This window comes from Engraulis encrasicolus, chromosome 10 (assembly GCF_034702125.1).
Source record: "Engraulis encrasicolus isolate BLACKSEA-1 chromosome 10, IST_EnEncr_1.0, whole genome shotgun sequence".
NCBI classification, from domain to species: domain Eukaryota; kingdom Metazoa; phylum Chordata; class Actinopteri; order Clupeiformes; family Engraulidae; genus Engraulis; species Engraulis encrasicolus.
Window position 1 is genome coordinate 7,728,978 of NC_085866.1, and position 27,881 is coordinate 7,756,858.

Genomic DNA, 27,881 nt, shown 5'->3' on the forward strand with positions numbered 1-27,881 from the left:
ACAGGCTTCAGAACACAAGATCCAATACTGACTCAGCTGAACTGGGTCAAGAGAACCACCTTCAGACAGGCTCAGCTGAACAGGCCCAAGAGCACGCTTCAGAACACTATAGACCCAATACTGACTCAGCTGAACAGGCCCAAGAGCATGCTTCAGAACAGCATAGACCCAATACTGACTCAGCTGAACTGGGCTGAACTGGGTCAAGAGAGCCACCTTCAGCAACTGACTGGATCAACTGAACAGGACACCCAAGAACACCATGGACCCAGTACTGACATGACTGAACAGAACCAAGAGAAGCACCTCCTCCAGTATCACCACAAACCCAATACTGGCTCCACTGAACTGGACACAGAGGACGCCTCTGAACATCATGGACCCGCCTAGTACTGTCTCAGTTGAACAGCACCAAGAAGAGGCCTTCGGACACCACAGACCCGATACTGACACATGATACCGTAGAATAGATGTTCTGTAGTTTCAGAACTGCAGAATATTCCACAATGTTCCATTTTCTAGAAGCTCCCTCATTTCTGGAACATTACACTGCATGATAAATCGTAGAACGTCAGTATTTGATGTATTTACCCCAATAATTTATTTGAATAATTTATTTGAAATGTTTTACCTAAAGTTGGGTTTCAGTGGCTCTTGTGAAAGTGCATTTCCCTTCAAAACCATTTCACTATTCCCAACTTAGTCGTTTTTGCGCTGCTGACTTATCAATTCGACTACGAGTTATTGACATATGGGTGTCCATAATAGGCGAAGTGATTGTTCAGAATTGTGTGTGTTTGTTTGTGTGTGTGCGCACATTGTTGTCAAAGGAAGACACGCAAATACCTCGGAAAATGAAATCTCAACCTGTCATTTTATGTCAAGAATCTTATTCCTGACATGTTTGTTTTCAGAGACTTCTTTATAACATAAAAGTTGTTTTATTTTGGATAGTTAATAGTTACTGTGAAACGATGCTATGCACAGTGTGGCCTTTAGTTGTAAATGTATATTTTGAACCAAAACGGGTTTATCTGTAAAATAAGACTCCTATGCCAGCCATACCATGTTTGGGACCCTGAAGGCCAAAGAGATATGTTGTTGTACTCTGCCTTCTTCTGCACTGATGGAGAAAACGGTTTTGTGTCATTACTGTGTACACGTCTCTTCGTCTTCACAGATATTATTGACACAAAGAACCTGTAGAGAACTACAGAAACCAGATGAAGGACACTTAAGTTGGACAGCTTGGAATGCAAGAGTTAGCATCCATTATCCAATGGGAAAGCCCCAGTTGTCTGGCCTACACTATAGTTGCTGTCTCCTCACGTGGGCCTTCACTCTTAAACATATCACAGTTATACTGAATGCGTTTTGTCCCGAAGATGTTCATTAGAGACTATATGCACTGCCCATCCTACTTTCTGGACATGGCTATGTGATGTGTGACAATTATAGCACAGCCAATGACAAACTTTCTCCAGTTTCAGAGAACTTGTTTGAAATATCTGCTTTGACCCTTGGGAAGTGTTAAACCTATCTTCTTCTACTTGTACATGATTGGATGTCCGCTGTACATGAGAGGACATGCCATAGCCGTCTATGAGATAAAATCTTGAGATAGAACAAAGTCTAACAAGTTTCCCATTTCTGGCGTTGATGCAGTATGTTAGACTCTAACACTGCATCGACGCCGGAACTACTTTAAAGTATATATATTTTATAATAAAAGGTATTACGTTTGAACACCCTTTCTGGAATGATGACTGCGGTGCAGTGATGTGTTAGCCTATTGTTGAATGCAATTGTGCATTGTTGCTGTAAGTGGTAGGTTTATTACAACACAAACATTTGGATTGTATTTTCAAGTACGTGATAGATGGAATAGGCCTACGAAACGCAGCGTGGTAGAAACATGACAGTATACAAGTAGTAGCAGGGAGGTTGTCTGAAGAGCTAAAGAAAAAAATAGATCACCATTTGAGAGCGCTTTATCCAAAAATTCTCGTCTGACTGGGGGAGCCCCCCTTGGCTTGGTTAATTCTTGCTTCATTATCACATCCCCCAAAACCGCCACGGTGCCTGTTCATTAGTTTCTTAGCCCTGGGTTTCTGGACAGTTTTAGGCCTATGAGTCAATACCTTGTTCTTCGGCTAGATTTTAAAAGTGGTTGGAAAGATTAGATCTAATTTGTGATTGGCAATTCAGATCATGATTTTGGTGGTAGGGTCAAAAAACCTGATTGGGCCATATAGGCCTACTCTCATGTGAAATATAGGCCAGAACGTTCAATTAACAACATCACACGGTCTGCTTATTTCCACCTACGCAACATTAACCGTCTCCGCCCCTCTCCCACCTCCCATTCTACCTCCATTCTTGTACACAGTCTTGTCACCTCTCGCATTGATTACTGTAATTCTCTCCTCTTTGGTCTCCCTCAAAAATCTCTCCACAAGCTCCAACTGGTCCAGAACTCAGCTGCCCGCATCATAACTAAAACCCCTTCCTGTCACCATATTACCCCTGCACTCCAACATATCCACTGGCTCCCTATCAAATTTAGAATTCACTTTAAAATACTTCTCCACACCTTCAAGGCTATCCACAATCTTGCCCCTCCTTATTTATCTAATCTTATTCACATTGCTATTCCCTCCCGCCCCTTTCGTTCTTCTTCCTCCATTCTCTTCTCTGTCCCTTCTGCCCGTCTCAGCACCATGGGGAACAGAGCTTTCAGTTGCTCTGCTTCTCTGCTGTGGAATGCGCTTCCCCCCGACATCCGCAATATTGAGTCTTTACTCCTGTTCAAATCCAGACTTAAAACTCATCTGTTTCAGTTAGCCTATTCTTTATGATTCTTTAACTCTATTTTGTTTTATTTTATTTTTTATTTATTTTCTATATATTTATTTTTTGTTTACAATCTGTTTATCTGTCTTGTTTTATTTTGCCTCTCTCTGTACAGTGTCCTTGAGTTTTTTGAAAGGCGCTTTTGAATAAAATGCATTATTATTATTATTATTATTATTATTATTATTATTATTATTATTATTAATAATAATTAGCCTACTTCCTGAGAAATTATGAGCCTATTGAATTGAATGGACTATATTGGCCCTGGTCTTTCTTCATATAGTTTCATAAAATGAACTGTAGGGATAAGTTCATATAATCATAATAACTAGATTGCATTTCCTCACCGACTGCTGGTGTATGCTTGCTCAATATGCATTTGTTGCCCTGCATAGCCTAAACAACACTGTCTGTATGAGGTAGCCTATTGTTCTATTAGGTTTACATGGATTCTGTGACATTATGTAGTAATGGTAGGCTATGTGCCATCCAAACATGGTCTGGCGCTGTGGCTGACCCCCCGCCAAAAAAAAATACCTAGGATCCCAACCACCCCTTTGCCTAGGGCCCCGAAAATCCTAGAAACGGGCCTGCCCATGACATACTATTTTTTTTACCTTCCACACAGGCTACAACGTGGAGTGCAAGCTGCGAGTGAGTAGCAGCAGCAGTATGAAGCCCGTATGTTGAGGGAAAGTCCACATGATAGTCTGTCTGGGTCGAAAGGATTCAGCAGTCTCTGTACTAGCCCAAGCCTACACTACAGTGCATGTAACTACAAGACACCCAAGAATATGTACAAATAGCTGCTATACATGTAGAATTAAACAGAATGGAATATGGATAGATACATTTCCAGCATTGTCAAGATTCAAATACTGTACTTTTAATACTACTTTACACCCAGATAGAAATTAAATTCCTTAAAAAATGTGTGGCTCACCTACAAGAAAATGGGTTGTAAAACTAAATAACTTTATCATTTATAACAGTATATTAACAGTTTTAGATGTATTTGTTCTTTTTTCCTCATCTCTGTAAATGTTTCTCTGATTTCTGAACTTTTATTAAAGCCTGATGTTGACCAGGTACATTGTGCCTCCTAGACATTAGAGCCTTGAACCTAGCGGTGTTGATAAGATCTTACTGGGCCGCCTGACCAGCCACTTGGTGGAGCTACTGTGACGCTCTAGGGTACACACACTCTGTCCATCAACAGCATGCAGATCTGTTCAATGTTGCGCAATCCCAATCATCCATTTTAAAGAAACAATATGTGAGACGAGATCCAATTAACAGCACTCTGTCCCCTGTTACAAATTGTCTCAACAAGGTTGACAAAGACTCCTGCACAAGTCGAAATGCGTCTGTGCGTGTAGCACAAATAAAACAAGGATTTAATAGCAGAGTTGCCTCGGGACCTTCTTTCATTTTGATGTTTAAGATACCCCTTTTCCCTTGAAGAGAACCTGCACAACACAATTGATTGAAACCCATGAGGCAGCAGTCCTATATCTCTCTTACTGAATTTACTAAATTTACTTTAACTTAATTTTTTGCTTTTTTGGTCAAAAATGTAAACACACTGGAATGTAAATGAATAGTAATTATATAGTATTTTTAACAAGTACAAGTAGATTTTTATGGTAAGGTTGTGTTACAGTTTCCCATACAAATGTAATATTTGAGGTAAAAACGACCTTTCCTTTCTCAGAGTCGATCAAGATTAAATTGACTCTCGCCAGATGAAGATCCAAAAAGGAAGTAAAAATTCAACTGTGATTGCATTTTGTTTTAATTTATTTGAAAAAAATAAAAATATGTGATACATACACGTATTTACAGGAAAGGAACACTTTCATCAGAAACATTATTGGATTAGGAAAAAGATTCCCTGAAGTGTTAAAATTGTTGTGAAAAGTCATTTCAATTTGTTGTTGTGTGACCACTACCGAGTATGCACAATGAAACTCTCCATCTATTTAACCCATTAGGCAGGTACTGTACGTAGGACAGGCCACAGTCTGACAGGCTAGGCCTTTAATGCAAGTTACACTACCAATGCGCAGGGGAATAGAGAGCTGGTGTTGCCTAACTGGTTTGGTTACGATACACCCCATCCTTGGGAATTGTGCAATAGACTGATTCCAACTTGTTTCCTGGTGTGTTTGTCTTCTGTCTGGTGTGTTTCTCTCCGCAGCAGGGACAGAAACACGTGTTCTCTGATGTCTTCTCTGATGATCTCACCTGCATTAAAACACACATTAATGAGAAGTATATCTCATCACTCCTGTCCCTCACAGTCTGGTGTAAACAGTGAAAAGGAGCATTACTGAGCCATATCATACATGGAAGTTTTACATGTATTTAGAAATAAATACATTGAAAAAATAACTTTCACACCTGAGTTCCATACTGACTCCCTTCTGAAGGCATGCAGTATAATCCTTTATATAATGCTTGAGTGTGCTTTTTGGCAGTTTATGACTGTTATGAGTGATTAATGTGAAGGAAGTGAAGTGAGAAGTGCTGGAAAGGAATTGGTCTGTAATGCCAATCTGACAATTTCACTGTCTCAGAGGGAGAAAAAAAACCATCAGTCATCACAGGCCTACTTACCACAGCTTGCTGGATGGAAATGGAGATAATGATGATGATTAGCATGGGTATTAGAATAGAGCAGGCTAGCTCAGTTGGTCTTTGTGCCAAGGGTATCCCATCATACTCTGGTCCTGAATTAGGCTCTGAAACACAGAAGTTTTTAAAAGCATTGGTACACACTGATCTCCACCAGTACCACAACCGATTCTATAGCTATGAAACTCAAATATGTACAGTATATTGGGGTGCTGTGGTGCAGCGCATTAACACACCATATGTGGGTGACCCGAGTTCGAGTCCGGCCTGCATCGTAACCCTATCCCTAACCCTACCCCGTCTCTCTCTCCCACTTCATCTCTTCAACTGTCATATCTAAATAAAGGCTAAAAAGACCGCCCCCCCCCCAATATATGAACAATCAAAAATGGCACACCACTGATATTATGCCCTAAAACTCATCATCATCATCATCATCATCATCATCATCATCATCATCCTCATCATCATCCTCATCATCATCATCATCATCCTCATCATCATCATCATCATCATCATCCTCTTCACCTAGTGGTATGTCTATCTTGTTGTCCAGGCTGAGGTGTTGAGCTGTGCAGGTGTACTGGTGGTGCTGCAGCTCCTCTGTGCTGACCTCCAGGCTCTTCCTCATCTGGTAGCTTCCATCTCCGTTAGGTAGCAGCTCCCCCACACTGATCTGCTGCTCAGCCACAGGCTGGCCGTCTCTCAGCAGAGTCAGGTTGATGTGGCGCGGGAAGAAACCATTAGCTAAGCAAGTCAACTTCATCATTTGAGTCCGAAGGACGGTCTTTTGCAGGAACCAGACATTGGGTTTGACTGAAAAAGCAATATTAGACAATAGTAAAACAAACAACAATATATTACTTCAATACATGTATAATGTTTAATAAAACACGTGAACTAGATCAGACACAGACCAATTTACCTTTTGCCATTAGGTATTTCTCATTGATCTCAAGTAATCCATACAAGGCATTGTAGCAGAAAGGCTCAAAGACATCTCTGACAAAATGTGACCAAAGTTTTGGCCGCTCTCCTTTCCCATATTGACGCTGTTGAACCAGCCTCGGAACCAATGTAACATTTTTCTCAGGAGTATGATCACGATTTCCACTGTCTCCATCGAAAGCCTCTTTAAATGTTACACTGAACACTCTGTTTTCCAGTATGTGACAGCCAAATATGCTCTGGAGTGTGGGAAGTCCTACAGGAACACAAGAGAAACACACTATGTAGTGGTAAGACAATAGAAGCTTAACTGTTTGATCATGTAATGTGATAGCACTTGGACTCGTGTGACAAAGTTGACCTGCCTGCAAACAGTTTTGAGTCCCGCTAAATCAACTGCTTAAATAAGGCAGTTACAGGGGAATTTGGAATTATATATTTTTTGGATTTTCTGGCCAGGATCTCTGAAAGGGCATACATCTGCATGTGTAAATTCTCCTTTCATTAAAAAAAATGTGAACACTACATAAATTCCCATACAATTATCAGCAAGGGGGTGTGGGGTGTTACTAGGTATGAGATAATGCAAAAAGGTCAAAGGTCAAGTCAAGAAAGAACCAAAAGACCCCTGGGCTGTGTGTGTCTGGAACTCGGACTCGCCACTTTAATACAGTAGTCAAAGCCAGGGGAGACAGGTATTTCTCAGGTATGTATGCTATGTGCTGCACGTAGAAAGCAACAATAATCACAAGACCAAAAACTTGAGCAGTAGATACATGCTTATAATATAAACATACAACGAAAAAGTCTCATACAATGGCCTGAAATATCTGCAGCATTTGGACGGTGCATACCATGCGTTACGTTGTAGTGATGAATGAATTGGTTGGCGTTCTCTCTGATCTTCTCATGCACTGAAGTTAACACCGAGACGGCATACTTCTGTCGGCCCGGCCTGGAAAACTCCTCATCGTTCATCATCTGCGTTCTTGGGTAGAGCGTTTGTTCTTTCGAGGAATAATATCCAATTTGAATATCATTCAGCATAAGAACGGCACTAAACTCGTGGAACGGTGTGTCACCTTCGATGTATGTGGCAAAGAAGAGCAATGAATGGGAGCCTGTGAGAATGGAAGTGACAGTTGTTATTGAGTTATGCTGTTACACTTACAACTGCCAATTAGTATTATAATTATTATTACTAATATTATTGTTATTGTTATTATTATTATTATTATTATCTTACTCAGTGCTTCACAAGTTTTCACATGAACACATTGATCACAATAATACCGTTGATAGATCAATAATGAATGAGCAATGGAAGTTTCAAGATTCTCACCTGTGGTGGGGACCCAGAAGTTCAAAATACAAATAACTAACAGCTGAAACAGTTTTATGCCTCTCATCATGGCAGGATTTTAATTTCTTCTTCACGTTCATCTGCATGTCATACTCTTCAAACCTACACAGGCGATTACACAGGGGACAGTGTGTGCAGTGTCTTTCCTGTCTAATTCTTCTCCTCCCCCTCTGACCTGTGTTTTGATGATGCCAGGTTCACCTTACCACCCCCGGATTATTCCCTTGCCAGTTCTGTAGAAGATGTTCAGCTTGTTCCACTTGTTACCCAACATTCCTGGTTTGATTTCCAAAACAGGGGTGTATTTCTCAAAAGAGAAGTTGTTAGCCTGTTAGCAACTTTGGTAGTTGCCAATGGGAAAATACATTGAAAACAACAAAGTAGCTAATGTAGTAAGCAACTTTGGTTTCGAGAAATTCACCCCAGAAGAGTCCTATAACAGAGGAGTCCCATATAGCTTTGTTTATTTATTTGAGCCATGCAAAGAAAGTCACATGATTTACAATAGGCACTCTGATTCCCCTTATGACTGTCTCTTCAAAAAGGATTACAGGATTACCTTGGTAGCATTCTTTCATTCATACGTCCGGTCGGTTGTTTATTTGTGTGCATGTGTAGGGGTCTGTAGGGTCAGTATGATCAGTAGGGGAACAGTGAAGTGCCTGCTGTCCCTGCCTAACAACAACATGCACGCCAGAGACATTGACTAAAGTGCAAGAAAGTATATAGGCCACAGTCAGGACCGTATTAAGCCAATGTGCTGCCCCCAGGAACTATACCTCACTGGTGCCCCCTATATAAACAACAGTTGTTAAATTCGTGTCTTGTGGTGCCCCCTCAGTACTCAAAAATGGTTGGTGCCCCTCGGCACTGTGCCGCTGGCCCTTCTGGATAATGCGGCCCTGCATACAGGTACAGTATGTGAGGAGAGATTAGGAAATGTGAACTGTGTATGTGTCTGTGTGTCATGTGTGTACTCAAGAAGCTCATATAACACCAAAAAAAACTTGTTTGTCTTTGCTGAGTCACCATGATTTGATTCCTGAGGCGTGAGGATGTCACAGATCATCCTTGAGTGATGTAAACTGTCATAGTCTGCCGCAGGCCTGGGGTTGCCAGTCACACAGGTCGTTAAGGGAAGCCCTACTTCCATATATAGTCATTTTTTAAGTCTGCCTCTCTGTTCGTTCCTTCAGTTGTTTCTTCCGTCCTCGTGCTTCTCTGTCGCCGCTCCTCCTGTGAAAGGGGAACAATAAGGTTGCCTTAACTGTCAAGCTGTTCAGAGTGTTGTTGTTGTTGTTTTGTTGTTGTTGTTGTTGTTGTTTTGTTGTTGTTGTTGTTGGTCAGAAGGATCGCTTGTTTGATTACTGCGTATGTCCAGTACAGTATGCTGCAAGCACTGTATGTACAGGACAGTGAGTCTGGGACAGTGGTTCTCAACCTTTTTTGAGCAAACGCTCCTTTGGCTCCATCACAAGCCTCCCAACAACCCATTGACCTTATCATAAGCCTGACAGCCCCCCCCCCCCCCCCCCCCCCCCCCCCCCCCCCCCCCCCCCCCCCCCCCCCCCCCCCCCCCCCCCCCCCCCCCCCCCCCCCAGAGCCCCCCTGGGTAGCTGCACCACCCCCGTTGAGAAACACTAGTCTCGGATAAAACTATGTGACCAGAAATCAAAGCATTGGGTAACTCTGTTATACAGCTCTGATCACACCTAAATAAATACGTTTCTGTGAAATGTCCCTTTCAATAGTATTGATACGCCCTGAAGAAGGCCATAAAGGCCGAAACGCGTAGGCATTGTAGACAAATAAAAAAGTTTAAAAAAAAAATGCAACCTTGAGTGCCTCAGCATCTGTCTTCCTGGACCAAGTTTGAGAGCCCCTACACTGATGAGCACCAAGGAAAAAAGGTGAAGACCCAGAAGCACTCCAATTACCTGCTTGTGTTTCCCTTTCTTTTTGTTTGGTTTGGTATATTATTATGTTCCACTTTCTTCTTTCTTACATGACACAACAGAACACCATAATTCCATTGCCTCATTCATTGTCATGTCATACACACAAAAACAAGAAATTCCTGTCCATTTTTTTCTACAGTACAACCAAGACATGTGTTGACAGTCAGTCAAGAGACATTACCACATGGCAGGCCTTGGTGTAGTCAAAAACCTTCAAAGCACAACTTCCAAAAAGCATATAGAAATTCATGTTCGATTTCTGCATAACTTGAGGTTGTTAAAGTCATTCTCCCTCCTTATGGCTCGTTCTTTCCTCTCACAAGTTTCATAAGTTGAACAAGGGCCTCTAAATAAACTGCACTGAAAAAATTAGTGGTGTTGTGCACCCAAAAAAGGACTGTATAGAAGGGATCTGGATCAGGTATACAACAAACACCACAGGCTGTCCGGCCAGAACAGTATGAAGATGTCCAATGAAGTCAGACACACACACAGATGGGAATGTAAACCGTGGAAACCGTGGTTTTACTAGAAAAGTAAAACAAATACAAACAAGACATGAGAAACATTTACATAATAAAAATGCAATATGCAAAATACACATACAGAGTCTATACAATATAATATACAATATATACAATGAGGAGATGAGGATAGCTGCCTACAGCTGCTATCTTACCAAGGGGGAGGGGGAACATGAAGGTGACTGCCTACAAGCAGCCACTTAAGCAGGGGGGAATGAGAAGGGGAACATGACACAGCTACCTACAATAGCTGTGCAGACTGGGGCATGGATATGTGCCTGCCTAAAGCAGACACACAGAACATGCGTTAAACAGACATAGAGATGTAATCGCTACTCCACCACAGTAGCACATTACTGACCCAATGCACTCTCTGGCAGAACCGCGACATGGAGAAATGAGTACATATACTATGCAGCTACTAAACAATACAAACTGTACAGTAAACACAATACAATACAGACAGTCATAACATGGTAACAACATAATACAGACACTCACTCTCAAAGACGCACGGAATGCACAGAGTACATGAATGGACGCTGGGATCCTGAAACGTCCAAGATGATGAGAATGAGAGTTGGATCCCAAGTGAACTGAGCATGGAGTCCCCGTGTGATGAGTGGTCTGTGGTGACCTCTTGTCCTGGCCCTATATGCTCCCAGCAGCACAGCAGGGTGCCGAGCCAGGGGTGTTACCAGCAGGCCAGGACCCACCTCTGGAGCCGGAAGGTCTGCTTGCTGGGCCAATCACTGCCTACCCACACACTCGGTGCATGACGGAAAAGTACCGGGTCTGTAGGTCAGTGAAAGGGTCTGTAGGTCAGTAGCAGGGGGAGCAGTAGGAGGGGGGAGACAGGTAGCCCACCAGCAACGGGGGATGGGCAACCTGCTAAGAGCAGTGAGGAGAGGCCTGACTGTTGAGGGCTCAGGGGACTCAGGGCTCACAATTCTTAACAGTCGCCCCCAACTTTGTGTAGCAAAGTTGATAACTGGAGGTGAGGTGAAACAGGATGCAGATGGGATGCGAATGGTTCAGAGGACAGGTGGCGTGTGGTCTGGTCCAAGACCCAAGCTGTACTGTCAACTGCCACCAGCTCCTGGCACGGCTGGGATGACCGGAACTTCAGGTCGGATGTCTGAGCCGCCCCATCTGCCCACGGCGACTGGACCGATGAGGCTCCGACGCTGGAGTGGAGCGATGCTGGTGTAGCTGCTGCTGCTGCTGCTCCTCCACACGGTTGTGTGGAACAGGTGACCTGGGGTGGACACTCGGGGGCTGACTCCTGATGGCAGCGCTGACAGTGGCCGCCCCATGACGGGCTCTGACAGGTGTGCGCCGTGGCTCCTTCCTGCCACTGGTGATGCTGACGCGACGCACAACCTGACCCGGGGATGAGGGGTGAAGCTGAGACAGAGGGGGGCGCCAGTTGTGGCTGTCAGCTGAGTTGCTGGCAGAACTGACTGCCTCATTGTGGACCTCTGAATGCTTCCGTTGATCATGCCTGCTAGCCGCTGCCTGAGCTAGCCTGCCTGAGGTGTGGCGCTGGCGCTTGGCAGACTGATGATGGCTGGCAGGTGTCTGTTCCTCGGTGAACAGACAGCTTGAGGGTGACTGCTGAAGCTGGGCTGGTCCTTGGAGCGCCCAACCGAGTCGAGTCTTCATTGCTGCTGGCCCACCTGTAGGGCCCAGGCGCACTGGCTCGACTGGCGTGAGGAGATGAGGGCAGTCGGAGCCAATGAGCAGCAGGGGGTGAGCTGCCGTGAACTCCTGTAGAGGCAGACCTCTGAGGTGAGGGTAGGTCTCCTGAAGGGTCTCTACTGGGTAGGAGTGGCTGGACAGGTGAAGCTCTGGCGACGTGAATGCCTGCTTGATAGGGAACTGGTTCCGGGGCTGATCAGCAGGTGAAACAGAGAAGGAGACTGATCTCCCTGAGACAGTCCTCTGTTTCTCACAAAAAGTCCTGAGTGAAACCTCCTCCTTCTGACCCTGGAGATGTAGCCTCTGAGCCGCACTGTGAAGGAGGATAGTGCGCTCTGAACCATCGTCCAGGATAGCATGAGTTTCCACCTTCCTCCCGCGGTGATGAAGGCACACCTTCACCAACTTGAGTAGCACTGTGCTACTGCGTGCTGAGGTGACGCAGTAGTTCACAGGCTCACGGGCGGTGGCTGACTTCTGTGAAGTGGAGGTTGAGGTTGGACTGTTGACCTCATGTAGAACGTTGAGGTGGGTGCGGTTACACTGCCGACAGCGAGCCTTCAGGTAGCACTGCGCAGTCTGGTGATCCCGACCACACCTCATACACTTGTTTCCAGCCTTGATCCATTCCACTCGCTGCTGAGTGGAGAACAATGTGAAGACAGGGCACTGGTTGAAGTAGTGCTCTGTTGTCCTGCAGCACGGACAGAACTTCTGTGGCTCTCTCTGACGAGCCGGCGAAGACGATGAAGATGAGGATGACGACTGTGATGAAGACGGCTCAGCAGACTTGACAGGACACGTCTCCTGATGCGGCGGAGATGGCAGTCTCGCTGACTGATGCGAGGACTGCAGCTGCGTGTGCTGGTCCGAACCCGTGGCCCTCTGGTCTGCCGATGAGTGAGGCGCAGCCTGCTGTCTCTGTGCAGATGAGGGGGGTCGTGAGCTGTCCACTGGTGGCCGTTGCTGACACCTCTTGTGCTCTGTTGGTTCTGCATGCCCAGGCGAGGAAGGATGCAGCAGTGGTGGCACCCGGGGTGGTGAATCTGCTGCATCGCCTGGAGTGTAGTACACTGGCAGAGGAGGTGGCGGGAAGTTGTCATCATCCAGCTGTGCAGGCTGAGGAGAAGGGGGGCGTGCCTCTGGTCCTGGGACATGCCGGTGATCCCTCACTGGATGACCTGGGCTGTGATGTCCGACGGAAGAGGACGCTGGAGCAGCTGGCACCTGGAGACCGGCTAGGTGCTGCTGCATGAGGAAGTCCACGTCTCTCCTCAGCTGCTGATTGGCTGCACGCATCAGCCTGCTTTCCTCTCGCAGTGCCTGGAAGGTCTGCCTGTGTTCCTCTCTCAGGTGCTTGAGAGCGGAGAGGATCGCTGCTGATGCGTCGAGGTGGGTCTGAGCAGCAGGGGGAGACGGTGTCACCTCCCGGGGCCTGCTGTGTCCCACGACGGGGATGTCCATGCGTGTGTGTGTCTGTTCCTGGGGCAGACGTCGAGGATGAATGCTGACCTCAGGGAAGGACATCTTCACTGTGGCAATTGTTGTATCCGGCTCGAAGGACCTTGAAAAAATTAGTGGTGTTGTGCACCCAAAAAAGGACTGTATAGAAGGGATCTGGATCAGGTATACAACAAACACCACAGGCTGTCCGGCCAGAACAGTATGAAGATGTCCAATGAAGTCAGACACACACAGATGGGAATGCAAACCGTGAAAACCGTGGTTTTACTAGAAAAGTAAATTAGAAAATACAAACAAGACATGAGAAACACTTACATAATAAAAATGCAACAAGCAAAATACATATACAGATTATATACAATATAATATACAATATATACAATGAGGAGATGAGGATAGCTGCCTACAGCTGCTATCTTACCAAGGGGGAGGGGGAACATGAAGGTGACTGCCTACAAGCAGCCACTTAAGCAGGGGGGAATGAGAAGGGGAACATGACACAGCTACCTACAATAGCTGTGCAGACTGGGGCATGGATATGTGCCTGCCTAAAGCAGACACACAGAACATGCGTTAAACAGACATAGAGATGTAATCGCTACTCCACCACAGTAGCACATTACTGACCCAATGCACTCTCTGGCAGAACCGCGACATGGAGAAATGAGTACATATACTATGCAGCTACTAAACAATACAAACTGTACAGTAAACACAATACAATACAGACAGTCATAACATGGTAACAACATAATACAGACACTCACTCTCAAAGACGCACGGCAAGAGTACATGAGTGGACGCTGGGATCCTGAAACGTCCAAGATGATGAGAATGAGAGTTGGATCCCAAGTGAACTGAGCATGGAGTCCCCGTGTGATGAGTGGTCTGTGGTGACCTCTTGTCCTGGCCCTATATGCTCCCAGCAGCACAGCAGGGTGCCGAGCCAGGGGTGTTACCAGCAGGCCAGGACCCACCTCTGGAGCCGGAAGGTCTGCTTGCTGGGCCAATCACTGCCTACCCACACACTCGGTGCATGACGGAAAAGTACCGGGTCTGTAGGTCAGTGAAAGGGTCTGTAGGTCAGTAGCAGGGGGAGCAGTAGGAGGGGGGAGACAGGTAGCCCACCAGCAACGGGGGATGGGCAACCTGCTAAGAGCAGTGAGGAGAGGCCTGACTGTTGAGGGCTCAGGGGACTCAGGGCTCACAATTCTTAACAGCCGCCCCCAACTTTGTGTAGCAAAGTTGAAATGGTGAGGTGAAACAGGGTGCAGGTGGGATACTGATGGTTCAGAGGACAGGTGGCGTGTGGTCTGGTCCGAGACCCAAGCTGTACTGTCAACTGCCACCAGCTCCTGGCACGGCTGGGATGACCGGAACTTCAGGTCGGATGTCTGAGCCGCCCCATCTGCTCACGGCGACTGGACCGATGAGGCTCCGACGCTGGAGTGGAGTGACGCTGGTGTAGCTGCTGCTGCTGCTGCTCCTCCACACGGCTGTGTGGAACTGCTGACCTGGGGTGGACACTCGGGGGCTGACTCCTGATGGCAGCGCTGACAGTGGCCGCCCCATGACGGGCTCTGTCTGGTGTGCGCCGTGGCTCCTTCCTGCCACTGGTGATGCTGACGCGACGCACAACCTGACCCGGGGATGAGGGGTGAAGCTGAGACAGAGGGGGGCGCCAGTTGTGGCTGTCAGCTGAGTTGCTGGCAGAACTGACTGCCTCATTGTGGACCTCTGAATGCTTCCGTTGATCATGCCTGCTAGCCGCTGCCTGAGCTAGCCTGCCTGAGGTGTGGCGCTGGCGCTTGGCAGACTGATGATGGCTGGCAGGTGTCTGTTCCTCGGTGAACAGACAGCTTGAGGGTGACTGCTGAAGCTGGGCTGGTCCTTGGAGCGCCCAACCGAGTCGAGTCTTCATTGCTGCTGGCCCACCTGTAGGGCCCAGGCGCACTGGCTCGACTGGCGTGAGGAGATGAGGGCAGTCGGAGCCAATGAGCAGCAGGGGGTGAGCTGCCGTGAACTCCTGTAGAGGCAGACCTCTGAGGTGAGGGTAGGTCTCCTGAAGGGTCTCTACTGGGTAGGAGTGGCTGGACAGGTGAAGCTCTGGCGACGTGAATGCCTGCTTGATAGGGAACTGGTTCCGGGGCTGATCAGCAGGTGAAACAGAGAAGGAGACTGATCTCCCTGAGACGGGCCTCTGTTTCTCACAAAAAGTCCTGAGTGAAACCTCCTCCTTCTGACCCTGGAGATGTAGCCTCTGAGCCGCACTGTGAAGGAGGAGAGTGCGCTCTGACCCATCGTCCAGGATAGCATGAGTTTCCACCTTCCTCCCGCGGTGATGAAGGCACACCTTCACCAACTTGAGTAGCACTGTGCTACTGCGTGCTGAGGTGACGCAGTAGTTCACAGGCTCACGGGCGGTGGCTGACTTCTGTGAAGTGGAGGTTGAGGTTGGACTGTTGACCTCATGTAGAACGTTGAGGTGGGTGCGGTTACACTGCCGACAGCGAGCCTTCAGGTAGCACTGCGCAGTCTGGTGATCCCGACCACACCTCATACACTTGTTTCCAGCCTTGATCCATTCCACTCGCTGCTGAGTGGAGAACAATGTGAAGACAGGGCACTGGTTGAAGTAGTGCTCTGTTGTCCTGCAGCACGGACAGAACTTCTGTGGCTCTCTCTGACGAGCCGGCGAAGACGATGAAGATGAGGATGACGACTGTGATGAAGACGGCTCAGCAGACTTGACAGGACACGTCTCCTGATGCGGCGGAGATGGCAGTCTCGCTGACTGATGCGAGGACTGCAGCTGCGTGTGCTGGTCCGAACCCGTGGCCCTCTGGTCTGCCGATGAGTGAGGCGCAGCCTGCTGTCTCTGTGCAGATGAGGGGGGTCGTGAGCTGTCCACTGGTGGCCGTTGCTGACACCTCTTGTGCTCTGTTGGTTCTGCATGCCCAGGCGAGGAAGGATGCAGCAGTGGTGGCACCCGGGGTGGTGAATCTGCTGCATCGCCTGGAGTGTAGTACACTGGCAGAGGAGGTGGCGGGAAGTTGTCATCATCCAGCTGTGCAGGCTGAGGAGAAGGGGGGCGTGCCTCTGGTCCTGGGACATGCCGGTGATCCCTCACTGGATGACCTGGGCTGTGATGTCCGACGGAAGAGGACGCTGGAGCAGCTGGCACCTGGAGACCGGCTAGGTGCTGCTGCATGAGGAAGTCCACGTCTCTCCTCAGCTGCTGATTGGCTGCACGCATCAGCCTGCTTTCCTCTCGCAGTGCCTGGAAGGTCTGCCTGTGTTCCTCTCTCAGGTGCTTGAGAGCGGAGAGGATCGCTGCTGATGCGTCGAGGTGGGTCTGAGCAGCAGGGGGAGACGGTGTCACCTCCCGGGGCCTGCTGTGTCCCACGACGGGGATGTCCATGCATGTGTGTGTCTGATCCTGGGGCAGACGTCGAGGATGAATGCTGACCACAGGGAAGGACATCTTCACTGTGGCAAATGTTGTATCCGGCTCGAAGGACCATGAAAAAATTAGTGGTGTTGTGCACCCAAAAAAGGACTGTATAGAAGGGATCTGGATCAGGTATACAACAAACACCACAGGCTGTCCGGCCAGAACAGTATGAAGATGTCCAATGAAGTCAGACACACACAGATGGGAATGCAAACCGTGAAAACCGTGGTTTTACTAGAAAAGTAAATTAGAAAATACAAACAAGACATGAGAACCACTTACATAATAAAAATGCAACAAGCAAAATACATATACAGATTATATACAATATAATATACAATATATACAATGAGGAGATGAGGATAGCTGCCTACAGCTGCTATCTTACCAAGGGGGAGGGGGAACATGAAGGTGACTGCCTACAAGCAGCCACTTAAGCAGGGGGGAATGAGAAGGGGAACATGACACAGCTACCTACAATAGCTGTGCAGACTGGGGCATGGATATGTGCCTGCCTAAAGCAGACACACAGAACATGCGTTAAACAGACATAGAGATGTAATCGCTACTCCACCACAGTAGCACATTACTGACCCAATGCACTCTCTGGCAGAACCGCGACATGGAGAAATGAGTACATATACTATGCAGCTACTAAACAATACAAACTGTACAGTAAACACAATACAATACAGACAGTCATAACATGGTAACAACATAATACAGACACTCACTCTCAAAGACGCACGGCAAGAGTACATGAGTGGACGCTGGGATCCTGAAACGTCCAAGATGATGAGAATGAGAGTTGGATCCCAAGTGAACTGAGCATGGAGTCCCCGTGTGATGAGTGGTCTGTGGTGACCTCTTGTCCTGGCCCTATATGCTCCCAGCAGCACAGCAGGGTGCCGAGCCAGGGGTGTTACCAGCAGGCCAGGACCCACCTCTGGAGCCGGAAGGTCTGCTTGCTGGGCCAATCACTGCCTACCCACACACTCGGTGCATGACGGAAAAGTACCGGGTCTGTAGGTCAGTGAAAGGGTCTGTAGGTCAGTAGCAGGGGGAGCAGTAGGAGGGGGGAGACAGGTAGCCCACCAGCAACGGGGGATGGGCAACCTGCTAAGAGCAGTGAGGAGAGGCCTGACTGTTGAGGGCTCAGGGGACTCAGGGCTCACAATTCTTAACAGTCGCCCCCAACTTTGTGTAGCAAAGTTGATAACTGGTGGTGAGGTGAAACAGGATGCAGATGGGATGCTGATGGTTCAGAGGACAGGTGGCGTGTGGTCAGGTCCGAGACACAAGCCGTACTGCCAACTGCCACCAGCTCCTGGCACGGCTGGGATGACAGGAAGTTCAAGTCGGATGTCTGAGCCACCCCATCTGCCCATGGCGACTGGACCGATGAGGCTCCGACGCTGGAGTGGAGCGATGCTGGTGTAGCTGCTGCTGCTGCTGCTCCTCCACACGGTTGTGTGGAACAGGTGACCTGGGGTGGACAGGCGGGGAAGGACTCCTGATGGCGGTGCTGAAGGCGGCCACCCCATGACGGGCTCTGACAGGTCTGCGCCGTGGCTCCTTCCTGCCACTGGTGATGCTGACGCGACGCACAACCTGACCCGGGGATGATGAGTGAAGCTGAGACAGAGGGGGGCGCCAGTTGTGGCTGTCAGCTGAGTTGCTGGCAGAACTGACTGCCTCATTGTGGACCTCTGAATGCTTCCGTTGATCATGCCTGCTAGCCGCTGCCTGAGCTAGCCTGCCTGAGGTGTGGCGCTGGCGCTTGGCAGACTGATGATGGCTGGCAGGTGTCTGTTCCTCGGTGAACAGACAGCTTGAGGGTGACTGCTGAAGCTGGGCTGGTCCTTGGAGCGCCCAACCGAGTCGAGTCTTCATTGCTGCTGGCCCACCTGTAGGGCCCAGGCGCACTGGCTCGACTGGCGTGAGGAGATGAGGGCAGTCGGAGCCAATGAGCAGCAGGGGGTGAGCTGCCGTGAACTCCTGTAGAGGCAGACCTCTGAGGTGAGGGTAGGTCTCCTGAAGGGTCTCTACTGGGTAGGAGTGGCTGGACAGGTGAAGCTCTGGCGACGTGAATGCCTGCTTGATAGGGAACTGGTTCCGGGGCTGATCAGCAGGTGAAACAGAGAAGGAGACTGATCTCCCTGAGACGGGCCTCTGTTTCTCACAAAAAGTCCTGAGTGAAACCTCCTCCTTCTGACCCTGGAGATGTAGCCTCTGAGCCGCACTGTGAAGGAGGATAGTGCGCTCTGAACCATCGTCCAGGATAGCATGAGTTTCCACCTTCCTCCCGCGGTGATGAAGGCACACCTTCACCATCTTGAGTAGCACTGTGCTACTGCGTGCTGAGGTGACGCAGTAGTTCACAGGCTCACGGGCGGTGGCTGACTTCTGTGAAGTGGAGGTTGAGGTTGGACTGTTGACCTCATGTAGAACGTTGAGGTGGGTGCGGTTACACTGCCGACAGCGAGCCTTCAGGTAGCACTGCGCAGTCTGGTGATCCCGACCACACCTCATACACTTGTTTCCAGCCTTGATCCATTCCACTCGCTGCTGAGTGGAGAACAATGTGAAGACAGGGCACTGGTTGAAGTAGTGCTCTGTTGTCCTGCAGCACGGACAGAACTTCTGTGGCTCTCTCTGACGAGCCGGCGAAGACGATGAAGATGAGGATGACGACTGTGATGAAGACGGCTCAGCAGACTTGACAGGACACGTCTCCTGATGCGGCGGAGATGGCAGTCTCGCTGACTGATGCGAGGACTGCAGCTGCGAGTGCTGGTCCGAACCCGTGGCCCTCTGGTCTGCCGATGAGTGAGTGAGGCGCAGCCTGCTGTCTCTGTGCAGATGAGGGGGGTCGTGAGCTGTCCACTGGTGGCCGTTGCTGACACCTCTTGTGCTCTGTTGGTTCTGCATGCCCAGGCGAGGAAGGATGCAGCAGTGGTGGCACCCGGGGTGGTGAATCTGCTGCATCGCCTGGAGTGTAGTACACTGGCAGAGGAGGTGGCGGGAAGTTGTCATCATCCAGCTGTGCAGGCTGAGGAGAAGGGGGGCGTGCCTCTGGTCCTGGGACATGCCGGTGATCCCTCACTGGATGACCTGGGCTGTGATGTCCGACGGAAGAGGACGCTGGAGCAGCTGGCACCTGGAGACCGGCTAGGTGCTGCTGCATGAGGAAGTCCACGTCTCTCCTCAGCTGCTGATTGGCTGCACGCATCAGCCTGCTTTCCTCTCGCAGTGCCTGGAAGGTCTGCCTGTGTTCCTCTCTCAGGTGCTTGAGAGCGGAGAGGATCGCTGCTGATGCGTCGAGGTGGGTCTGAGCAGCAGGGGAAGACGGTGTCACCTCCCGGGGCCTGCTGTGTCCCACGACGGGGATGTCCATGCATGTGTGTGTCTGATCCTGGGGCAGACGTCGAGGATGAATGCTGACCACAGGGAAGGACATCTTCACTGTGGCAATTGTTGTATCCGGCTCGAAGGACCTTGAAAAAATTAGTGGTGTTGTGCACCCAAAAAAGGACTGTATAGAAGGGATCTGGATCAGGTATACAACAAACACCACAGGCTGTCCGGCCAGAACAGTATGAAGATGTCCAATGAAGTCAGACACACACACAGATGGGAATGTAAACCGTGGAAACCGTGGTTTTACTAGAAAAGTAAATTAGAAAATACAAACAAGACATGAGAACCACTTACATAATAAAAATGCAACAAGCAAAATACATATACAGATTATATACAATATAATATACAATATATACAATGAGGAGATGAGGATAGCTGCCTACAGCTGCTATCTTACCAAGGGGGAGGGGGAACATGAAGGTGACTGCCTACAAGCAGCCACTTAAGCAGGGGGGAATGAGAAGGGGAACATGACACAGCTACCTACAATAGCTGTGCAGACTGGGGCATGGATATGTGCCTGCCTAAAGCAGACACACAGAACATGCGTTAAACAGACATAGAGATGTAATCGCTACTCCACCACAGTAGCAGATTACTGACCCAATGCACTCTCTGGCAGAACCGCGACATTGAGAAATGAGTAAACATATACTATGCAGCTACAAGACAATGGAAACTGTACAGTAAACACAATACAATACAGACAGTCATAACATGGTAAAAACATAATACATACAGTGACTACCAAAGACGCACGGAATGTACAGAGTTCATGAATGGATGCTGGGATCCTGAAACGTCCAAGATGATGAGAATGAGAGATGGATCCCAAGTGAACTGAGCATGGAGTCCCCGTGTGATGAGTGGTCTGTGGTGACCTCTTGTCCTGGCCCTATATGCTCCCAGCAGCACAGCAGGGTGCCGAGCCAGGGGTGTTACCAGCAGGCCAGGACCCACCTCTGGAGCCGGAAGGTCTGCTTGCTGGGCCAATCACTGCCTACCCACACACTCGGTGCATGACGGAAAAGTACCGGGTCTGTAGGTCAGTGAAAGGGTCTGTAGGTCAGTAGCAGGGGGAGCAGTAGGAGGGGGGAGACAGGTAGCCCACCAGCAACGGGGGATGGGCAACCTGCCAAGAACAGTGAGGAGAGGCCTGACTGTTGAGGGCTCAGGGGACTCCAGGCTCACAATTCTTAACATGCACAGTTAATGATACTGTGCTGTACCACACGAAGACACGGCTGCTGTCTTTAAAATAAAAAGAAGCCTATACATTTGTGAAAGGTAGAGCAGGTAGGCCTATTAGACTAAAAGGGGATAACAATCTATGTAGGCCTACGTCTGAAGTTTTGATGTAGACTTGTTTTCTATAAAATGCTGCCCCCTGAGGACTTGTGCAGGTATTACATTCATGTCATACCATGTATGAATCTGCGTTCTGCTGCATTCTGTCAAATTGTTGGGTAATACACAGTGAACACGAGAAGCAATCTTGAAGTGAATAGTAGTGATACAAGTACAGTGTGTTACAGCGAGAGACAGTGTTGTGGTGAAGAGATGCCCCAAGGCTGCAGCCATATCTAGCCTGTGCATTAATATGGCCCTCATGCCATCAGATGTAAATTATACCTGCTTCTAATGCATTGAATCGAAGGTGTCCGATGTCCTCAGAAAAACGGTTAACAGTCCTTTTTATTTGTCCATGTCACTTTGACTCCATTGCATCCACTCTCAGAGATGACGTGTGTGTGTGTGTGTGTGTGTGTGTGTGTGTGTGTGTGTGTGTGTGTGTGTGTGTGTGTGTGTGTGTGTGTGTGTGTGTGTGTGTGTGTGTGTGTGTCTGTGTGTGTGTGTGTGCACGCGTGCGTGCGTGCGTGCGTGGCGTGCGTGTATGTCTGTAAGTGTTTCTGCGAGTGTATGTGTTGCGCATGATAGGTGTGTTGAGCATGATGGAAGCTTGTACATAGATGAGATTGCGAGAAAGAAGAGATGGCTGCCTCAAGACCCACACAGGGTTGCAAGCTGCATAAGTACCCACTAGGTGGCAGCAGAAATCCAGAAAAGTAGAGACAATGGGTTCGTTCAAAATGGTCTTTCTGGCCAGTGGATGGTCAATACATCCCCTTGTAAATGGTGACATTTTTTGACAGAATATCGCTTAACCACACCACGTAACAGTTAAAGTGACATTGAGATGAGATGTCTGATCTCAAGTCCAGAGAGCATTAAGATAGGAGTCAGACCATTGTGATGTAAACAGGTTTACCAAATAACCTAATGGAAATAATGTAACCCTAATGTTCCATGGCAGGCTTCGGGGCCTTGTCCTCTTCACACCTTATTGTTTTTAGTGAGAGACTTTGCATGCTGCTCTGTCGTTTGTCGATTAGACAGGTGGAAACTGTTTTGATTTTTGGTGGGATTGCACATGATATCCTATAGGCATGGATGCCGACAGCCTTAAATGGGCACAGGAAAATGATGGGGCCCCTCTCTCAACTACAAGCACCCCCTGTACCCAGTCTTCGACAACCAGAGAAGCCTGTTCAGCTACAGACTGCGCGCCATCTCCTGCAAGACAGACAGGCTGCGGAAGTCATTTGTACCCAGGTCCATCCAGCTATTCAACATTGCACAGAAGGACACACAAAGAGAGATTGTCATAGGGGACTGGACTGCATAACAAATCCCACTCCTGCCACTTTATTTACCTGGACTCTTAACCCTTTACTCTTCGACTCCTCTTCACTGGACAGTGACAATGCACAGCTGCTTGTGTGTGTGTGGGTGTGTGTGTGTGTGTGTGTGTTTGTGTGTGTGTGTGTGTGTGTGTGTGTGTGTGTGTGTGTGTGTGTGTGTGTGTGTGTGTGTGTGTGTGTGTGTGTGTGTGTGTGTGTGTGTGTGTGTGTGTGTGTGTAGAGACACAGTTGGCGACTTGTGTAACCCCCTGGACTACTGATACTCCTGGACACTTTGTTTTTGGCCACCCAGCACAGGTGACACTATGTACACTTTATTTTTGGTGTGTGTGTGTGTGTGTGTGTGTGTGTGTGTGTGTGTGTGTGTGAGTGTGTGAGTGTGTGTGTGAGTGTGTATGTGTGTGTGTTGTGAGACAGGGGGGCGACTTGTGTTACACCCCCCCCCCCATCTCATCTCTTTTTCCAAGGAATACAATGGACATTGTACTAGGCAGAGAGACTATGGACACTCCTGGACACTTTATGGCCACTTTGTCTTGGCTTCTATGTGCCACTCAGCTAAGGCACACGTGAACACTGTAGACACTTTATACTTTACACTTTATCTGTGGTGTGTGTGTGTGTGTGTGTGTGTGTGTGTGTGTGTGTGTGTGTGTGTGTGTGTGTGTGTGTGTGTGTGTGTGTGTGTGTGTGTGTGTGTGTGTGTGTGTGTGTGTATGTGTGTGTGTGTGTGTGTGTGCGTGTGTGTGAGCGAGGGAGAGTGAGAGAGAGAGAGAGAGATGCCTTGGCAAATATATGTAACAGTGAGCTATATATGATGATTATTTTATGTGTAATATGTGTGTTACGTCTTGTGGGCAATGTCTTCATTTATGTATGTGTGTATGCTACTTGACACCTTAATTTCCCCCTGGGATCAATAAACGATACTCTACTCTACTCTCTCCTTAGGCCTGTGACAACAAACCTGTTTGTCCCCCTGCATCACACCCATATCAGTGGGCTGACTGTAGATCAGTTGACTTTGGTATACCTACCTTGCTGTGAAAATCATTTCAATCAAATTGTTTTCTCTCTTTCTATTATACCCTCTGACAGAGGCCCCCCAAAAATCTCCTACCATCCATTTCTCTCCGTCTTTCCTATTCACATGTACAGTCTTGATAAGTAATATTTAAAGCGAAAAGCTGTGCACTGTGGAAACACATTTTAAACACATTTTGATGCCCAGTGGCATTTTATTTGGAACATTGTTTGTTGACAGCATTTTTCACACTGCATTAAGCATGTAGTAGTACTGTTAACAGCAGTCTGCCTGCAGGAATGGCAAGGGTGTCTGTGGAAACGGCAGAGGAAGCAAACCAGGGTTGCCAGATGAGACTGATAATCTCCAGCCCTAAAAATGCTCAAAACCCGCCTGGAGGCACTAAATCCCGCCCACTTTCAACTAATATCTAGATTTCTATGGCCATAAATCTGCAGAAAAACTAGCCCAAATGCCCTTTTCACCCGCAGTGCAGACGGTCATTCTAAGCAAATCCAATTGGGCGGGAAGGAAGCCGCCCCATCTGGCAACACTGAAGCAAACCCATCGGCGTGGTTTAGTGGTTTCCAGTGCCGCCTCAAGGACAAAAGACCTCCCATAAATAGAGCATGCCACGGTCATGCAGCCAGGAGTAGAGTAGTGAAGCACATGCTTCAGTGTTAATTCAACACACAGAGAGTAAGGCCAACAACAAGAAGAGTGTTAAACTTGACTCTACTGTACAAGTGTTGAATTATTGCTGTAAAATTGACTCTGCAGGGGAAGTCATCTCCCCCCTTTGCTAGAAAGTCACAAAACAGGGTGGATGTTGGTGAGCTTGGTGACATGAAGCAAGCAGAGTTCTTTGATTTTCAGAGCGTGTTTCATGACTTGCTGTGAGGACATACATTAGAAGGCATGCCCACAGTGGGAGACACATGAGGGAGGAACGGGAGAGGAATGAGTTTATGGACCACCCTGGATGGGAGAAGAAGCATGGTGGTAGATGTACGTATGTGAGGACACCTAGGCGTGCGTGCGTGCGTGCGTGCGTGCGTGCGTGCGTGCGTGCGTGCGTGCGTGCGTGCGTGCGTGTGTGTGAGTGACTAGGGTTGCCTTTTGTCAGTCTGACAAAAAAAATCACCTCAACATTTGGACAACTCAATTGACACATTTTCATGTAAACAATGGTGCTCTTCATTCAGTGTCCAGCGGAAATATGTACAGTATCCGCCCAGGACAGAGCAGTAAAAAGCTTTGCAACCTGGTAATAGTGGCAGAGGTGCCAGGGAAGTGGTACAGGGAGGTGTACATGGTGCACTTTACCCAGGCCCAGGGAGAGAGGAGGGCCAGACTTCTCATCATTATGCATGTTCAGTGTGTATTGGGTGGGGGTAAGGCTGGATTAAGATGGCCTGGGGCCCCTAGGCTACAGGCTGCTGTGGGGCCCCATGAAGGACAAATTTCTCGACAAATTTACATAAACAGTGTCATCATAATTGCAAGCTAGGAATTAGGGTAACATGTCTACCAACTGTACTCAACACCACAGATTAATTTTTTCAATATTGCATCTTGTCACAATTCCAATCAGGGCCCCCCTGGCAGGTGGGGGGCCCAAGGCTGCAGCCATATCCAGCCTGTGCATTAATCCGGCCCTGAGTGGGGGCCCTTTAAAGGGACACTGGCTACGTGTACATGATGTTTTTAAGTCCGATTTAATAAATGCGATTTAAATAGATCGGATTAAGAGTTATTTTGCGATGTGTATACATGGCACTTTCACTTAAATGCGATTAAACGTCTGGGGAAAATAAAGCATTGCGATTGGACTGAGGACGCACGTGCTGAGCGAGCCAAATAAGGCACGGGGGCGTGGTCCAATGCCACCGAGATGCAGGTCATCTTCCCCACGAAAATCGTTGCCTCAGGCGGACTGAAATCACAACATTTCCCCCTTTCTCCCTGGATCATTTACAATGCTACATTAACTACACTGTTAGCATAGAAAAACGAGTGGTCAAATAGTAATGTGGAGTAACTTTGTTGTGCTTCATTACTTCGTGGGGCACTTTTACATCAATATATGGAAGCCACAACATTTATAGTCGCTTAGGGACTTTAAATTAAGCAAAACTTTCATGTGAAAATTAACAGGAAGTGCCGCCATGTTTTTCTCTCTGGCAAAGAGCACGGTCTCTTGGCGCCATCATGTGGTCAACGAGCATGCGTGGAACGACTGGATTTATAGAGTTCTTCAGTAACGCGGAAGCATGTAGTAGATTGTAGTCTTTCATGTTAGCATTTAAGGACTTCCTGGTTCGTATCGGCTTCCGTCCTCCATAGGGAATGAATAGGGGCTAGTTTCAAATAAGCTCCGAGTGCAAGCACGCGCTTAGCGAACCCCCGCAAACTGTCGAGGGTGTTAAAAATAGGCTGTAGGTATGACATGGTTGATCATTTTGTGTCAAACTTCGACATAAATACGATGTTGCGTCCATATGCTAAACCCGGAAACTTTTGGCGACTACAGAAGCGGCGCCTGTATCTAACGTCATGTACGTGCGGAAGGTTGTACCCATGGCAACCAAAGGAAAGCATGTAGTTCGGAAGTTTTAATGATCAGAAAGGGGTTAGCAATATTGAATTATAATCGTCATGATTTAACATGTGAATACACCAACATGATGATACGATCCGTTCCACTAATGAGAAAGAGATGCGGGGACACGCTAATGTTCGTTGTTGGCGTGCAACTTATATTTTTGCCAAACCTGAATCTCTATGGCGTTTTGCAATGTAAAAAATCGCCATGGAACCGGTAGTCCAAACGCCGCATACAAGTTGACGTCAACGCTGAAGAGCTCTATTGTAATTCCGAATAAAAGGTTACATGACAGAGGAACGTGTTTAATCGGATTTAAAAGAGGATTAAACCACCCACTTTAATCGGACTTAAGTTTAAATCGGAATAAACTTAAATCCTGTTCGGTAAGTGTTTACATGATATTTTTAGAGTGGAATTAAGATTTAAAGTGAGTTAAATCGGACTTAAGTGTCTCATGTAAACGCATAGAATGTGTGAGATTTTTAGTTGTTTATTTCCAGAATTCATGCAGCCCATTCACTAATGCCTTTTTCATGAATACTTACCACCACCATCAAATTTTACGTATTCATTATGCATTAATCTGGCCCTGGCTGGGGGCCCTTTAAGAAGACTTTGTTCCCAGGCCCGGCCAAAGGTATCAGCGGCCCTGCAGTGTAGATGGTAACACTTTGTACCGTATGACACACATGGGTGCGCGCTTCCCAAAGGGCAAGGCCAGAGATTCTCTAAGTGTATATATATGTATCTCTCTACTCTCTCTGGCAAGGCTGTGTGATGGGGTGGCCATGATTGTGGTGGACGTGCCGTGCTTTGACTGCTTAATCTATCTGTCAGGGTCAAAGAGCAATGGATTACAGCATTAGGTGTCAGAGGTCAAGGGCATTTTGGTTATTAAAGCACACCTGCATGGCCCTGTAAGCTGCTTTGTTCACACTGCACTTACTAAATGTAAAATTGCATGTGCGCTTGTGAGTATGCACACACATGTGCATGGGCTCATACTGTATGTGATGTGATTTGTGTTTGTGTGTGTTTGTGTGTGTGTGTGTGTGTGTGTGTGTGTGTGTGTGTGTGTGTGTGTGTGTGTGTGTGTGTGTGTGTGTGTGTGTGTGTGTCTTTGTGTGTGTGTGTGTGTGTGTGTGTGTGTGTGTGTGTGTGTGTGTGTGTGTGTGTGTGTGTGTGTGTGTGTGTGTGTGTGTGTGGTGATGATGGGAAG

General features: G+C 47.9%; 1 protein-coding gene across 1 annotated transcript; it reads right to left on the reverse strand.

Annotated features, from left to right (window-relative positions):
* Window positions 1-4,960: 4,960 nt before the first annotated feature.
* Window positions 4,961-7,950, reverse strand: LOC134456437 (hereditary hemochromatosis protein homolog). Its single transcript, XM_063207799.1, has 5 exons — window positions 7,784-7,950; window positions 7,296-7,562; window positions 6,419-6,697; window positions 6,022-6,309; window positions 4,961-5,103 (listed from the first exon to the last, which is right to left on the reverse strand). Exons 1-5 carry the CDS (start codon window positions 7,851-7,853, stop codon window positions 4,961-4,963), a joined length of 1,047 nt encoding a protein of 348 aa, XP_063063869.1. The 5' UTR covers window positions 7,854-7,950.
* Between the last annotated feature and the right edge of the window lie 19,931 nt (window positions 7,951-27,881).

Coding starts and splice junctions, on each gene's coding strand:
- LOC134456437 (XM_063207799.1), bottom strand. CDS start 7,853: ATGATGAGAGGCATAAAACTGTTTCAGCTGTTAGTTATTTGTATTTTG. Junction 6,698..7,295: donor TCACTACAACGTAACGCATG/GTATGCACCGTC, acceptor GTGTTCCTGTAG/GACTTCCCACACTCCAGAGC. Junction 6,310..6,418: donor GAAATACCTAATGGCAAAAG/GTAAATTGGTCT, acceptor TTGCTTTTTCAG/TCAAACCCAATGTCTGGTTC.